Genomic DNA, 15,067 nt, shown 5'->3' with positions numbered 1-15,067 from the left:
ATTATGTTGTGTACGCTCCAAAAATGGGGCCTTTTAAATATGAAACGGCTTTTAGCAGTGCCTGTCCAGAGGGGGGAAAACGTAAAACCTACTGGCTAGGCATATAGCCAGGTAACCAAACTAGTGTAAACTAACTAACACTAACAGCACTTGCAAAAACAAGAGGAAAAAACTTCACATTACATTGTAACTTTGTTCGCATTCTACAAATTAACGATATGAACTTTAAAAATTCAAACGATTTGACACGGAACCTTTATTCGTTATTTACTGTATCTTACAATCATAACAGAAGCCACAGATGAAACCGAGATGTAACTTTCTCTCTTAATACAGTTGCAAAGAACGGGGGACATTGGAAAGGTCCAAGCAACGCATACGCCCGCAACTCTTAACTTACCTGTGAATAAAATTCCTGTTTATTCCTTCTGTCAGTAAAGTGTTCTACGGAAACTTAGATACGGCCACCTTTTCGTTCTAAGCTCTGATACAATTGCCTAGCAATAGACCGCTGCAACACAGAAACGCACGAAGATAACTTTCACTTTCGATTAATAGATGAAACAGATGAAACGAAACTTCACTTATGCATCTGCCACGCAAGAGATTATATCCTAAACAAAATTACTCAAATATACTTATTGTGGTTACTCATTTTATTGCTCACACAGCAACATTTTACACTCCAACGATTCTCAGCGAATATACAGTAATGTACTGGTGCGTTTTAATCCCGTCTACACTTAGGTTACCGTCATGATGGAACGAAAATATTACTTTACTGTTATCATTTTGCAATGAGAATGCAAGTAAATAAATCTTAAGCGCAACCGACAGGAATATAATTAAATATGAATATCGCCTACACGTGCTTTCTTTACGCGTCAAACAGGTAAAACAGAGGGGACAGTTTTATTGCACAAAATATTTTAATATGGGATCACGGCATCTCAAATTTGAGACTTTGAGTTATTCTGTCCATGTCTGCTATGTTCTTGCTTATAAATTAATTGAAGAGACATTGCTAATCTAGCCACTAGATTTTTAAAAAGGCTTTTTTTTTCAGGCTTCAGAATCTGAGTACAAAAAAAAAACAGACTTGTAATCCTACATCTTCCATAGGCATGTAGACAAAAGTAGTCTTGATCCACCAGATGTATGCAAAGACGTTTTCACACATGCAGTTTTTCTTCAATGCAGAAGACTTTGGTTTAGCTCATGGAGCTAGCTTGGTAGTATGGGGCAAACATAGTATCCCACATCTGTCGGAGAATTCGCAGCAAGCGTGAGATCCAGGGGAAGGATGGAGGCAGAGCTGTGAGAGAAATCACACCCAAAAGGATAAAAATACATCACCTGACCCAGACAAATGTAATTTACAATACTTACTGACCAATTAGAAATGATTTAACTACACTACAGTCAGAATTCTAGCAAAATGATGGTTTGATCAGGGGTTGTAACTTGTCAGACCCAGACAAACAATTAATATAAATTGGGTTACTTACAGTCCTTCAAACATTATTATAGTAAAAATGTTCAGTTCTTGATTTCACACTAACACTTAGTATTATATTACATATTTCAAATAAATAACTATTTTTAAATTGTTATATTTTTGTAGTATTGTCACAATTTCGGCACAAAAGATCTTGACAAACACACATGACACAGATTCACTTTTTTAGTCTGTTAATTCACAGTCAGCAGCTTGTTCCCATATGGTTTGCTGCTGGAATATCTTCTGGTCATTACCTGGGTCCAGTCGGACTAGAATCAGATAGAGTAGGAAGGCAGCCAGCAAGGCCCTCTGGAAAAGTAACGACCACAAGCCTTTCTTAGCCACTGAAAGCCCTCTGTACACCAGCCTCAACAAGACTTCCAGCCTCCGACTAGCAGCACCTGCGACACCTACACATAAATACAGAAAAGCTGGACTGAGCCACACAAACAGGCCACACTGCAAGTGCAAGAGTTCCCAGTTTATTAATTCAGCTGTATTCATTCTGGCAATTAGTCAACTTGCTAAACTATATATTTAAAAAAAATATTAAAGAAACAAAACACTTGAATTTCAGTCATAATTGAAGGGTCAGCAGCAGATATTATTTTTAAATACACCAGCCAATAGAAGTAGTCCTATTTTATGATTCACAACATTAATAAAAACATCATATCTTGTGATGTGATAGTGTGAGGACGTGAGACTGTCAGATTAGCTATAGCTAGCCCTTTTTCCATTAAAGAACTAGCCTACATCGCTACAACTTGATGCGTATAACAAAGTTACTGCGATAACGCTAATGGAAAACTAGTTAAATGGACATCATGCTAGACTAATTCGCTAGCTAGAGGTGGATTAGAGTAATGTTCTCTTAGCTGTCTTCTCTTATGAAGATAGCTAAAAAGTGAATTTCCCAAAAAGTGCTCTGGTTGTTGGCTTTGGGAAAAATTCTCCAACTCCTACCACTATGTCTTCTACAGACTCGTCAGAGTCATCCAAGCCACTGATAATGCACTTTGATTAAGAATCAAATATTTAATTTCTGTCCATTTCGGTCTTCCTCATATTAAGTCACACATCACAGAAATAGTTTTTCGTGTGACTGAGTGTTTCCGTCAGCAGTGACAAATTTTTTCAAATTTGTAGCCATACTAACAGTAATTTCAGCTTAACTTATTGAAAAGCCTCTAGAATAAAAGTAACTGGTCTTATGTCTTCGGGGGATGCTGTTATGTGGTGCTTACCCTTTAAGGACAAGTGTTTATTGAACACAGACACAGCTACTCAGAGTCAAATGCTGTTTTGACTGAAACGCAAAGAGTGAGGCCCACCTGCGTTAGTGCTGAGCTCAGTGCCCTGGATTGGACTGGCAGGGGGATGGGAACAGAGACTCAGCCTTCCCTGGCCCTGACCCTCCTGACTCTCCACAATTTCCAGTGCTGTTTGCCTCTGGTCCTCAGTAAATGCAGTACCTCCCACCTCTCCCAGCACCAGCTCACGTGCTTCTACCAGTCGACCCAGGGGCAAAAGTATGTGTATGAGGTACAGCTCTGCAACAGTCCCAAAGGCCGGTGTGCTCCTGTTGGCATGGCACTTCAGCCAATCACAGCCCACCTCCTCCATTGCAGCTGGTTCACCCACTTTGGCATATAGGAGTATGCTGGAAATGCAAATAATAAAAGAATGATTACTTCTAAAGTATTATTGTTATATGAAAAGACTTTATGATAACGCCATGCTTAAAATGCAGTGCATACGTCACTTCAACATGATAATGTACCTTTGACAGACACAATTCAGTTTCAGTTTAAAGTCAACAGGAATTTTAAGGCCAAACGGTCTCTGTACACTTACCACATCTGTACAATTTTGGCTGGTATCTTCTCAGGCCTACCATATTGCCGAAGTACCCATGTGAGTACGCCGCTCCACTGGTTGAGCTCGGCCAATGCTTGGATCCCAACCACGCACAGAGCTGCTTTCAGCTCTCCATACCTGAAACTGCAGTATAAACACAGCTAACCTCAAATCAGTAAATGTTATGAGGCTTCTGATGACACTGACCAGAATATTAACTCTAATTCTCTTATTTAAGCGGCGTACTCTGTTTCTCCAGAATTTCTTCAGAGCTACCTCTAGCCACTTGCATATGCCTTTTATAGAACAGACTGATCAAAGACAGGGAGTGTTAACACACCGATGCATGAGAATGTAACCATCTATTATCATAACAGTAGGCTGTGGATACCTGTTTTCTCCTTGTTCACCGAGGTTGCCAAGGCCGTCCAAACCTCTCTCGCACGTCTCGACAGCCGCACGGAAATCTCTACGTACCATTAACTGTTCGGCAGCAGCATCTAATAACACAATTGTTTGTGCCGAACTTGAACAAAACGAAGGACTATTTAGACGAACGGAGCCCAAACTGCGCACAGGCGCCAAGGATGTGGATGAACTGCTCCTCATCTCGTAGCATAAATGCTAATGATCTATGTGCGTAGTTATGAGCTGTATCTGCGCTCAGACATTGCACAATGCGTTTGCATGCAATTCGTATTCAAAATTCAACGGCCATACAGACCAAGCTCGTCAGCCAGCACGATATAGCCATACAAAAACACACGTTCGCTATCACTTTTTGTAAACACGGAAGTGCTACAGTATCAATAACACATATCAAAGTACACTAGAATCTGGTTGGATTAGTTACAGCGCCCCCACATTATTGGCTGACATATGGTCAGTAAACCCAGGGCTATGTAAAATGCTATTAAAATACTTGTTAAAATATTTTTTTATTATTGTGGATTAAACTTCTCATTGTAAAGAAGAGCAAAAATGTGGTAGCCTATGTTGGGCTTGATTCAGCTGAACATAATAGGAAAGTATCGTCAGGGTAAATAGGTGTGTTTTTCATGATAGTATGAGAAAAAAGAATATGGAAGGTATATTAAGGCTTTAAAGCATTAGAAACGTATTCTACTTATACGGGAACAGTTTTCAAACCAAAACAAGGCCTTAAATGGATTAAATACTTGTGTGCACCTATGTGAAAATAGGAAAAAGAAATCAAAATGTATAATTTCATAGCTTTCCCAAAGATTAAGTATGTGGTTGTAAAAAATCAATGGACTGTTGGAAGATGTTTCAGAGTTTATGCGAAACATTTGTTTCCATTGTCACTTGTCATGGAACTGATGCATTACATTACATTACATTACATTACAGGCATTTGGCAGACGCTCGTATCCAGAGCGACGTACAACAAAGTGTATAACCATAACCAGGAACAAGTATGACGAAAACCCTAGAGAGAAGTACCGGTCCAAGTGCAGGGAACAACCGCATAGTTCAACTTGGACCCTGAAGGTTAAACTGTTTAACACTAACACAAACGAGAACGCAGACAGAGGAGTAGGACATGTATTTTGAATGACCATTTACATTACACATGGTCTAATAGTGTCACCATGAGATTCCAGTGGAAAACAAACAGACAAACAAACAAACAAACAAACAAATAAATAAATAAATAAATAAATAAATAAATAAAAAAATAAAATCAGAGTTAGTGCCATAGGACAAACTGGTGTTCCTTTGAAATTACCAAGAAAACCACAGTATCCTTTCTTTGCAAGAAGTTATTCTGAAATCAAGCTTGAATTGTGACTGTAAAATTAATCTGAATGACAAGCAATTAACACTTGTGTTTGGTTGGACCCATTAGTTAGATTTTAAACTTTTAGGATGAATGACACTTTTAAGAGATATATTTCATAACTAAACCAGTGTAAATAAGATTCTTTTTTGCTTTTCTATTTGTTGTTCATCATCTGAATATTCTTTATGGCTTCTTCGACTATAATATGATAAATATGAAAAAATAGTTGAGACTGTCAAACAATAAATACCAATACTCAACTGCATGAAAACTTTGTTTGATATAATTTTGTCAAATATATGAATGATATATGCCCCATGCCTTCATTATAGTAGATTTTTTATATATAAATCAGATTTTCACAAAAAATAAATGACTCTTTTATTGTTAAATGTGATCTAGCAGAGGTAAATGGCAATCATTAACCATTTATGTTGTTTATATTATTTGGAATTAAGATAAAGATAATATACATTGAGTATTTTCACATAGTTTTATTTCTATATTGCTATAAAATCAAAATAATATCCTGGGCACATTTGACCCAGGCTAACAGTTTCCGAGATGTTAATAAGTAAACAGACCATAAAAGTGAATTATACAGTTTAATGTCCTGTCAGACCTCAGTTGTTATAAATTTGCATTAAAACTAGATGCTGGCAGAGTTCTCAAGATCACATTCGATAGTTATGCAACAAAAAGGAAACAGTTTTTTCCTGTCCCAGCTAAACATTTAATTAATTAGAAAAAGAAACACTCCCTGTACAACAAACACAGGCAATGTTTGCTTTTCAAAAAGCATTATAATGTACATACTATAATCTGCGGATTTGTTCAAAATCAGTGTGACATCTGTTTACATTAATCACTGTAATCAGTGTACGTTTTAATGTAAATCTTTATGTACAGAAAAAAACAGATGAGCTGAATGGTTGCATCTTTTATTATTTTACAACGATGTTAAAATTTAAACAAGTTACATGATTGAATAATTCATGAGAAATTGTTTAGTGGCGCCTTGGCACTAATAGGCCCACTCGTGCTCTATTCGCTAGGTGTCGCTCTTACACAGACAAGTGTAGGCTTGTTTTACTATGATAACTATTTCCCGAATATTAGGAAAATGCGACCGTCGTCTCAAATTCATTCATACTGCTAGGTTTATTAAAACATATATTTTACTTTATTATGTACTTCTCAAAATTATAATCTTAAAAATCTTCATTGAACACACACACACTGCAATCCCTATAACAATTTTACTGATCTTTTGACATAGCCTATATATTATTTTTAATGTAGCTGAGTTTGGCAACTATTCTTGTCTAAATGACTTATAATTAATCACGGTATACTGTGCAATAAAAAATAAGTCATTTTCAGCACCAGCATCAAATTTGCTGATAATCTCTAACGAGGGTCTTTGGCACAAAAAACAACAGTATTCTGGACTCCACAGAAACGCATTAGAGCACGTTTCAGTGACACAACACCTCTGCAATGATATCTTACTATCATAGGAAGAAAGTGAATTTAAAAGAGAATGCATGTTAACAAACTACCACCAAAGACCAATAAGAGAACGAGCGAGGTCTTGCACAATTCTAAATTCACCAGTAGAGCTTCGCAAATATCCATAAGAAAGAGCCCCCTGCGAAAGTTTCCCGTGGGGCAAACGCAGCAGGTTTATGCTAATCAGTCTCAGAGGAGGGGAGCGACGGAGCCATTTTGTAGTCATTTTAAACTTAACGTGGAAATAATGAGACTCTGCTCCGCGGACATAAAACAAAAGTACTTTTTATAACATTAAAAACGTTAAATGGAATGTACCTGAAAGGCGATGCGTGGGGACAAGGCGAGTTAATGGATTTTTCCAGGTGTTTTGGTGAAGTTGTGTGGATCTAAGGAGTTTTACACTATGGAACTTCCAATGAACTGGATCTGGGTTGGTGTGCTTTTATATGTTCCCTTGTTGGGATGTTTCGATCTTCACATTTCGGAGACATTGCACCCGGGGGCCGTTTTGGCGAATTTATCACTGGGACCCTCTTGGATCTATAAAATCGATAGGACTTTAACTCCCAAATACATTCAAAACTTTTTAGAAATAGACGGCAGAAACGGAGTGCTCGTCCTTTCCCGAAAAGTGGACTGTGCGCGCATACACAGGAATCCTGCGCCGCTTTATTTTAAAATAAGATCTTTGACATCTGAAAACTTTATCTTGACACATTTTAACACGTATGTTCATGGGCAGGATTGTTTCATTAAATACAAGAGAAAGAATTCACCAGGTAAGCCCGATGTCTACATTCATTTTATTTCCAGAGTGAAGGCAGCGTCCTGCTTTTCGCCAGGTAATTTGCTTTTGAATATAAAGGAACATTTACCAGTATTCACTCGGAATTTAAAGTTTTCCAGATGGTCATGCACTGAAACGGACTTTAAAGTAGTTTTTAACAACGACAACGTAACATTGAGCGGGCATGGTTGCTTGCAGCCAGGGAAGCCGAGTGAGGCGGGTTTACTATGCACATTGCACGGAGAGGAGAGCGACCGCATCTTCGTGCGTGTGAATTTGCGGTTTGTGACAGCAGCAGGCAATGGTTTTTTGAATCCGTGGAACAAACGAAAAAGGAGAAACGTGAATACTGCTCCCCAGTTTCAGCTGCCCACTTATCAGGTGTCGGTCCCGGAGAACGAGCCGGCAGGAACTCGTGTCATTACGCTCAAAGCGATTGATGCGGATGATGGAGAAGCTGGCAGGATTGAGTACGCCATGGCCGCTATTTTTGATAGTAGGTCAAATGATTATTTTCAGATCAACTCACAGACCGGTAGCATCACAACAATGCAGCCATTAGACAGGGAGGTCAAGGACACGCACGTCTTTAAAGTGACGGCTACGGACAACGGTACTCCCCCTAGGTCAGCCACAACATACCTTACAGTCACTGTCAGCGATACAAATGACCACGGGCCGGTGTTTGAACAGACTGAATACCGGGTGAACATTCGGGAGAATGTGGAGGTGGGGTTCGAAGTGATGACGATAAGGGCTACAGACGGGGATGCCCCCTCTAATGCCAATATGATCTATAAGATTGTAAATTCTGAGGCCAATCCTGGTTTTGAAATCGATCCCAGGAATGGACTGGTTAAGATCAAGGTTCGCCCAGACAGGGAAACTCAGGCCAAATATGAGCTGATAGTGGAGGCTAACGATCAGGGCAAGGATCCAGGACCGCGCAGTGCAACGGCAACAGTGCACATCATTGTGGAAGATGAGAATGACAACTACCCCCAATTCAGTGAGAAAAGGTATGTTGTCCAGGTGCCGGAGAACATAGCCATAAACACAAAAGTAGCCCAGGTGGAGGCCACCGACAAAGACGAAGGAAACAATGCCAAAGTCCACTACAGCATCATCAGTGGAAATGTGAAGGGTCAGTTCTACATCCACTCCCCCACAGGCGTCATTGACGTCATCAACTCCCTGGATTACGAGCTGATCAGGGAGTACAATTTGCGGATAAAGGCACAGGATGGGGGCAGGCCCCCCCTGATTAATGGAACGGGCATGGTCGTGGTCCAGGTGGTGGACGTGAATGACAACGCCCCCATGTTCGTCAGCACACCTTTCCAAGCCTCCGTTCTGGAGAGCGTGGCTGTGGGTTACTCCGTGATCCACATCCAGGCTATTGACGCAGACTCTGGGGAAAACGCTCGTCTGGAATACAGGCTCACAGGCACGCCGCATGACTTTCCATTCACAATCAACAACAGCACTGGCTGGATAACTGTTGCTCTTGAGCTGGACAGGGAGACCACTGAATATTACACCTTCGGCGTGGAGGCAAGGGATAATGGGATTCCCGTGATGTCATCCTCGGCCAGCGTCAGCATCACAGTGCTGGATGTGAATGATAATGTCCCCACTTTCACAGAGAAGGTGTACCAGCTAAAGATCAACGAGGACGCCCTGGTAGGGTCCAGTGTGCTGACAGTCACAGCCATCGACCGTGACGTGAACAGTGTGGTGACGTATCAGATCTCCAGCGGCAACACAAGGAATCGCTTTGCCATAACCAGCCAGAGCGGTGGCGGTCTCATTACCCTGGCACTGCCACTGGACTACAAGCAGGAGCGCCAGTATGTGCTGACAGTGACCGCGTCTGATGGCACACGCTACGACACCGCCCAGGTCTTCATCAACATCACTGATGCCAACACGCACCGGCCCGTGTTCCAGAGCGCCAACTACCAGGTGGTGATCAACGAAGACAAGCCCGTGGGCTCCACAGTTGTGGTGATCAGTGCGACGGACGAGGACACGGGTGAGAATGCCCGCATCACTTATGTCATGGAGGACAACGTTCCCCAGTTCAAGATTGACCCAGATTCGGGAGCCATCACCACTCAGATGGAGATCGACTACGAGGACCAGGCCTCCTACACGCTGGCCATCATCGCTCGTGACAATGGCATTCCCCAAAAGTCCGACACCACCTATGTAGAAATCATCGTCCTGGACGCCAATGACAATGCGCCCCAGTTCCTGCGAGACATGTACCAGGGCAGCGTGTTCGAAGACGTAGCCGCCATGACTAGTGTATTGCAGATCTCTGCTTCTGACAGGGACTCGGGGTCCAATGGGAGAGTGAGCTATACCTTTCAAGGCGGGGATGATGGGGACGGCGACTTTTCTATTGAGCCCTACTCTGGAATCATCAGGACGGCCAGGAAGCTGGACAGAGAGAACGTGCCCGTGTACAACCTGAGAGCCTTTGCGGTGGACAGGGGCGTTCCTCCACTGAAGGCCGGAGTGGACATCCAGGTGACCGTGTTGGACATTAACGACAACGCGCCTGTGTTTGAGAAGGACGAGCTGTACATATTCGTGGAGGAGAACAGTCCCGTGGGTTCCGTGGTGGCACGGATCACTGCTACGGACCCGGACGAGGGAACCAACGCCCAGATAATGTACCAGATTGTGGAGGGAAATATCCCGGAGGTCTTCCAGCTTGATATTTTCAACGGGGACCTGACTGCCCTCACGGACTTGGACTACGAGTCCAAAACGGAATATGTGATTGTGGTCCAGGCGACCTCCGCGCCCCTGGTCAGCCGGGCCACCGTTCACATCCAGCTGGTGGATGTCAACGACAACGCTCCGGTGCTGCAGAACTTTGAGATCATCTTCAACAACTACGTCACTAACAAGGCCAACAGCTTTCCGTCTGGAGTAATTGGGAAGGTGCCAGCCCACGACCCGGACGTTTCGGATAAGCTCCACTACAGCTTCGTGGAGGGTAACGACCTGCACCTGCTGATCCTGGACCCGGACACAGGAGAACTGCGTCTGAGCCGAGACCTGGACAACAACCGGGCCCTGGAGGCTATAATGCGTGTTTCAGTCACTGGTAAGTCTCTCCCCCTCTCTGCACATTCAAAGAAATGTTATGTAATTGAAAGCAGTTTGTAGATGAAGGCTTTGCATGCCATACTGTTTAATGAATGTTGCAATATGTTGATGTATTGTCTATATTTGAAATGTGGAAGACGCATGCTCTTGAGAAAATGTTTGTGCTTTATGTGTGTGCTGGGTAAAATGCTTCAGGTGTGTATACAGATTTTCAGGTTCTCCTGTTTTTATGCATTTTTTGATGACATGACATTTTGCTATAATTGTGCAGTGGCTGCAAATCTATATCAATCTTGCTTTTTTGATGTTGATAATATGTACTCATAATATGCATTTCTGAAGTTATAGATTGCTTATTGAGAGGGGAGGGAAATTTTCATTTGGCCATCTTTTACTTCAGGGCTGCACACTAGTCTTTGTGATTTGAATATGTTTTTAAATACACACATGCATTTAAATCTACAGTTGAATATTTATGGTGCATTCTCTCACTTCCTTTTTCTTATAGTGTGGTTAGTTCAGAGATTCTTTGATCATTGTCTCAGACTGCATCTGCCTGATTTTGAAATGATAAGCAATAATTATGCTTGTGGTTGTATGTTGTGTCGCCATATTTGCAGTTAATTATATTGGGGTGAATTAAGTCATTATGTTGAATTTAATAGTGTGAGCACTAAACAATGTAACTGATTTGTCTTAATTATCCCACAGCTGGATAATTTGCAATACAGGCTGCATATCTGTTGAAATGTGGCTTTATCCTGAGTGTATGTTATTCTCAGTATATGGTATGCTGTAATACTGCAGGAATTTGTGTTAAAGGTAAATGTCCTTTCCTGTACTGATTTATAAATGCTTAACAAGTTAATCATTGGTTAGCAGCAAATACATCACTGTCACCTACGGTCCCTGAAAATGACTTCAAATCTGATTTGGCGGTGAAGCACAATGGACACCAAAGGGAGGATCTGTAAACGGAGACAGGGCTTCATATTTTCCTAGAAGTATGCACGGGGCATCTTGGTGCCTCGACAGAATGTTGCCTTGTGGTGTCCTAGCGATTATTTTACATCATTCCTCCGATTGGTGACGTATTCTTGGGGTCGCGGACCCCCGAGCGCTACTCCTGCTGTTGCTGTAATATTGTCTTACATTTGTATTCCTCAGAACATCCCGCTCTGTGACACTGTGACCTCTCCAAGCCTCTCTCACAATGCCTCTCATCATAAATCAGCTTTATGGAATAGTCCTCTTTGTCTTCTTTGACAAGCTCAGCTGACCTGCCTGAGAGTGGCATACTAGTGGTCAGTGATAGCCCCTGGTAGGCTCAGCTATTATTACCAGTATTAATGTGGTCCCCAATGGTACTCATCAATGACAACAGTGACATTGTGTTCTCCATGACGACAGTGACTACTCCCTGTGATCCTCTGGGAAACAAGCTCTTCTTCAGAGCAGTGCACCAAACTCCCCCACCTCCCTTCCCTGATTCAGGAATAACCTCGTGTCAAATGTTAGGGAACCATTAGTGTTGATTACATGACCTTTCACCCCAGGTTCTGGGGCGGCAAATAAATTCCCTGGAGGACGCATATGGACCTAGAGTGAAAAGAACAGTAGCAGATAAACCCCTTTTTGCTAATTGGTCTCAAAATCGCAACCTTTTAAAAAGGTTACTGCTACTTTTATCATCTGGCATTGCCCTACTGAGAAGAACTCAATAAGATGCCTTGTACAAACGGCACTCATTTCAGAGAATTGTACTGTTAAAGACAAGCAGTATATTGATGTGAAATGCAATATTTCCTTATTTCGTTTGGCTGATTTTAAATTTATTGTTCATTTTATTTGTTCAGATTCCTTGCATGTTGTCTGTGTCACCTGACAGAGAATCTAAAATGGCCTTAATGTGAATTTGACTGCAGAAGAATGGGTGAGTTTCTCATTAAAGGGACTGAAATTACTTGTGTAACTTCCTTGAAAGGGATGAAGCCTCCGATTTCCTGTGGATAAAGTGGATGGCTGTTTGGGCGATAAGACGAGCCTGTCAGATTTACAGAAAAATGGAGAGGACTGTGTGTGCGCGAATGCATTATTGTAGTAATATAATCCCTCTTATCAGGGTTTGTAAAGATTTAACCAGCTTTTCCTGAAATAAGGTCCCTACCCTTCTTATTTCTGCTTGAGCACCTAAAGACATTCCCACCCTCTGTTGCTGTTCAATACATGTGATAAGCCCTCTGCTTGGCCCAAGGCAAAAGTAAATAAAGAAAAGTTGAAACAAGTTAACTGATGTCGCCCAATCTACTGAAAGGGCATTCATATTCCTGTCATAAACTTTGCCCCAGTCTTGTATATCTAAATGATGCACTAATGACAGATCACTTTGCAGAAAGTGTGGATTCATGCCAAATGATCATTTCTGGTTTATTTCCTTGCGTTGCCAGTTGAAGCTCAGAGCATGCTGTTACATGTACACATGCTGTTCCCCTTTGGGGATAAAGTCGGTCTCTCATGCAGAGCCAGTTTGACCTGTGACAGTTCCAGGCATTTATAATATTTCTCACTTGTTCCCCAGAATTTAACTCGTATGAATCCAGAGGACACTTTCACGCTTATGTCCTGTGTAATGTAGTGTAATTATTACATATGCCTTTACTACTAAGAATGTGGGAATCAGAAGGCAAAGGGTTTTGGCCTTTTTATACCACTTGATAACGGCATTACCTGTCCATGTCAGGATTTGAACCAGCAAACTTACCAGCATAACTGTTTTCTCCATGGCTCCCCTGTTCTGAGTGTCAGATTATGGGCATTAAAAGGTCCAGGCACCAGTCCTGTGGAGACCAATTCAGAGCCTTATCTGTCCTAATTCTAATAGGGAAATTACCATGGCACATGCCTCTGCTTTGCGACCCTAATTATTGATTGACTTTTTATACTGCTGATCTGAGCTGCGACAGCTGGCTTTAGGAAGCTCTTGAAGCGTTCAGTTTATTTTCACTGTATGCTTGAGAGATGTGAGTTGTATTTTTGTTTGTTGCTTATATAAAAGTAAATAAACTGTCCCTTTACCATATTTAAAACACTGTGGATTTACTGTTTATTACTTTGTCCAGTTTAAAATATGGAGCTATAAAAAATCAAAACCTATATAACCGTCTCTTACCATGCAAATAAAGCATATTATTATTCCTATGATCTATAGATGGTTATTCAACTGGGTTAATGTGTCTGCACATAATGTGTGTGTATGTGTGTCTGTGCCTGTGTTTCCTGCATCCATAATGCATAGAGTAAGCATATGGAGAAGGTGTTGATTGTGTTCCCATATGAAAATCTATGGAGAATTTTGAAGATTCTCACCTCATATTCATCACCATTTTACACCTTATGTGCTCTAATTAAAGTTGCCATTTAATTTGAATGTGCTTGGAATAGTAATCATAGCATGACTGTAGGTGACTTTTCCCTCCAAAAATTCTAGTTTTCTGAAATTTTTTTCTTTATGGTGCTTGCATTATCACACCCATGCAACATAAACACCAGTTGCTTTGTGAACAAACAGAATTACTCGAGTTATAGACTATATTTATCAATTTTTTTAACATTTGTTCTGAAGAATGCATATAAAAGTATCACATTTTCATACCAGCCTGTGAATGTCAGTATCCAAACAGGAATCCTCCTCCAGTGAAATTTTTCACAGTGTGTCCACCGGCCTCAAGCCCAGGGTTGATGCTGGCATGTGATGATGGGAGAGTGGTTGGCTTTCCATTGTAGACTGTAGGGGCAGGTGGTGAACGCATCCTTTGTTTTTTTGTGAGTATCGTTTGGGAAGGACACTGGAGAGAGGGGGGGAATAAGGACGGCATATTTTTTGCCCTGTCGCTGAGACAGGAGATCAGGTTCACTGCCGTGACACGCGATCCAGGCCCTGTGAGAGGGGCACTGCCCGTGAAGTGGGCACCGACAGCCATGTGCCAGCTGCTGCACAGACCGGTTGTGTCTGCTTGACTGATGACAGGGTTGTGAAGGGAAGTCCGTATAACGTTCCTTTTTTTGGTCGCACCATTTTGGTACTTTTTGCATGATACCAATGAAAGGTTTTACACCACAGTAAATGGTGTAAAATAGGTATGTTTGAGTACCTTTGTACGTGTTTGCTGTGTCTGGATGCATTCTTCCCTCTGTGTGTGTGTGTGTGTGTGCTTGCTTGCTCCTGCCCTAGAGCATGCAATCTTATACTCTAGTAGGGTAAGTTGGAGCAGTATGCGCCTCTGGCTTTGTGTTGCAGTTGTCAAAACAGAACATCTTTTAGTTGAGGTGTGGGGCATCCATCTTTCCCCGTGAGCCATCGATTAACTTTTGAACTGTGGAATCATGGGTTGTCCGCAGTGGATGTTCTGTTTGGTGCTATTGATCCACGGGTGTGAAAAAATTCCCCCATTTTGTCTAAATGCATGTGAATGGGTCA

The 15,067-nt window shown here is 41.6% G+C and overlaps 2 protein-coding genes across 5 annotated transcripts in view; one reads left to right on the top strand and one right to left on the bottom strand.

The window, feature by feature from the left end:
• Nucleotides 1–400: 400 nt before the first annotated feature.
• On the bottom strand, nt 401–4,176 carry pex26 (peroxisomal biogenesis factor 26). Of its 2 annotated transcripts, XR_004766290.1 has the most exons (6): nt 3,753–4,176; nt 3,359–3,505; nt 2,836–3,164; nt 1,756–1,911; nt 1,112–1,315; nt 401–511 (listed from the first exon to the last, which is right to left on the bottom strand). XR_004766290.1 is itself a non-coding variant. In XM_035427418.1 (5 exons), the coding sequence occupies exons 1-5, from the start codon at nt 3,968–3,970 to the stop codon at nt 1,212–1,214; spliced, it is 954 nt and encodes a 317-aa protein (XP_035283309.1). In that variant the 5' UTR covers nt 3,971–4,176; the 3' UTR covers nt 642–1,211. The 2 variants fall into 2 exon arrangements, 1 of the variants encoding a protein (XP_035283309.1); XM_035427418.1 differs by lacking the exon at nt 401–511 and having other exon boundaries at nt 642–1,315.
• A 2,669-nt stretch (nt 4,177–6,845) lies between these two features.
• The window catches only part of LOC118231615 (cadherin EGF LAG seven-pass G-type receptor 1-like), an 82,446-nt gene continuing 74,224 nt past the window's right edge, over nt 6,846–15,067 (top strand). For all 3 annotated transcript variants that reach the window (XM_035425612.1, XM_035425613.1, XM_035425611.1), the window contains exon 1: nt 6,846–10,588. In XM_035425612.1, the coding sequence (XP_035281503.1) occupies nt 7,084–10,588 (3,505 nt within the window). In that variant the 5' untranslated portion in view covers nt 6,846–7,083. The remainder of the gene's footprint in view (nt 10,589–15,067) is intronic.

This window comes from Anguilla anguilla, chromosome 7 (genome assembly GCF_013347855.1).
Source record: "Anguilla anguilla isolate fAngAng1 chromosome 7, fAngAng1.pri, whole genome shotgun sequence".
Lineage (NCBI taxonomy): Eukaryota > Metazoa > Chordata > Actinopteri > Anguilliformes > Anguillidae > Anguilla > Anguilla anguilla.
Note: the sequence above shows the minus strand (reverse complement) of the source record. Positions and strands in the feature narration are given on the sequence as shown.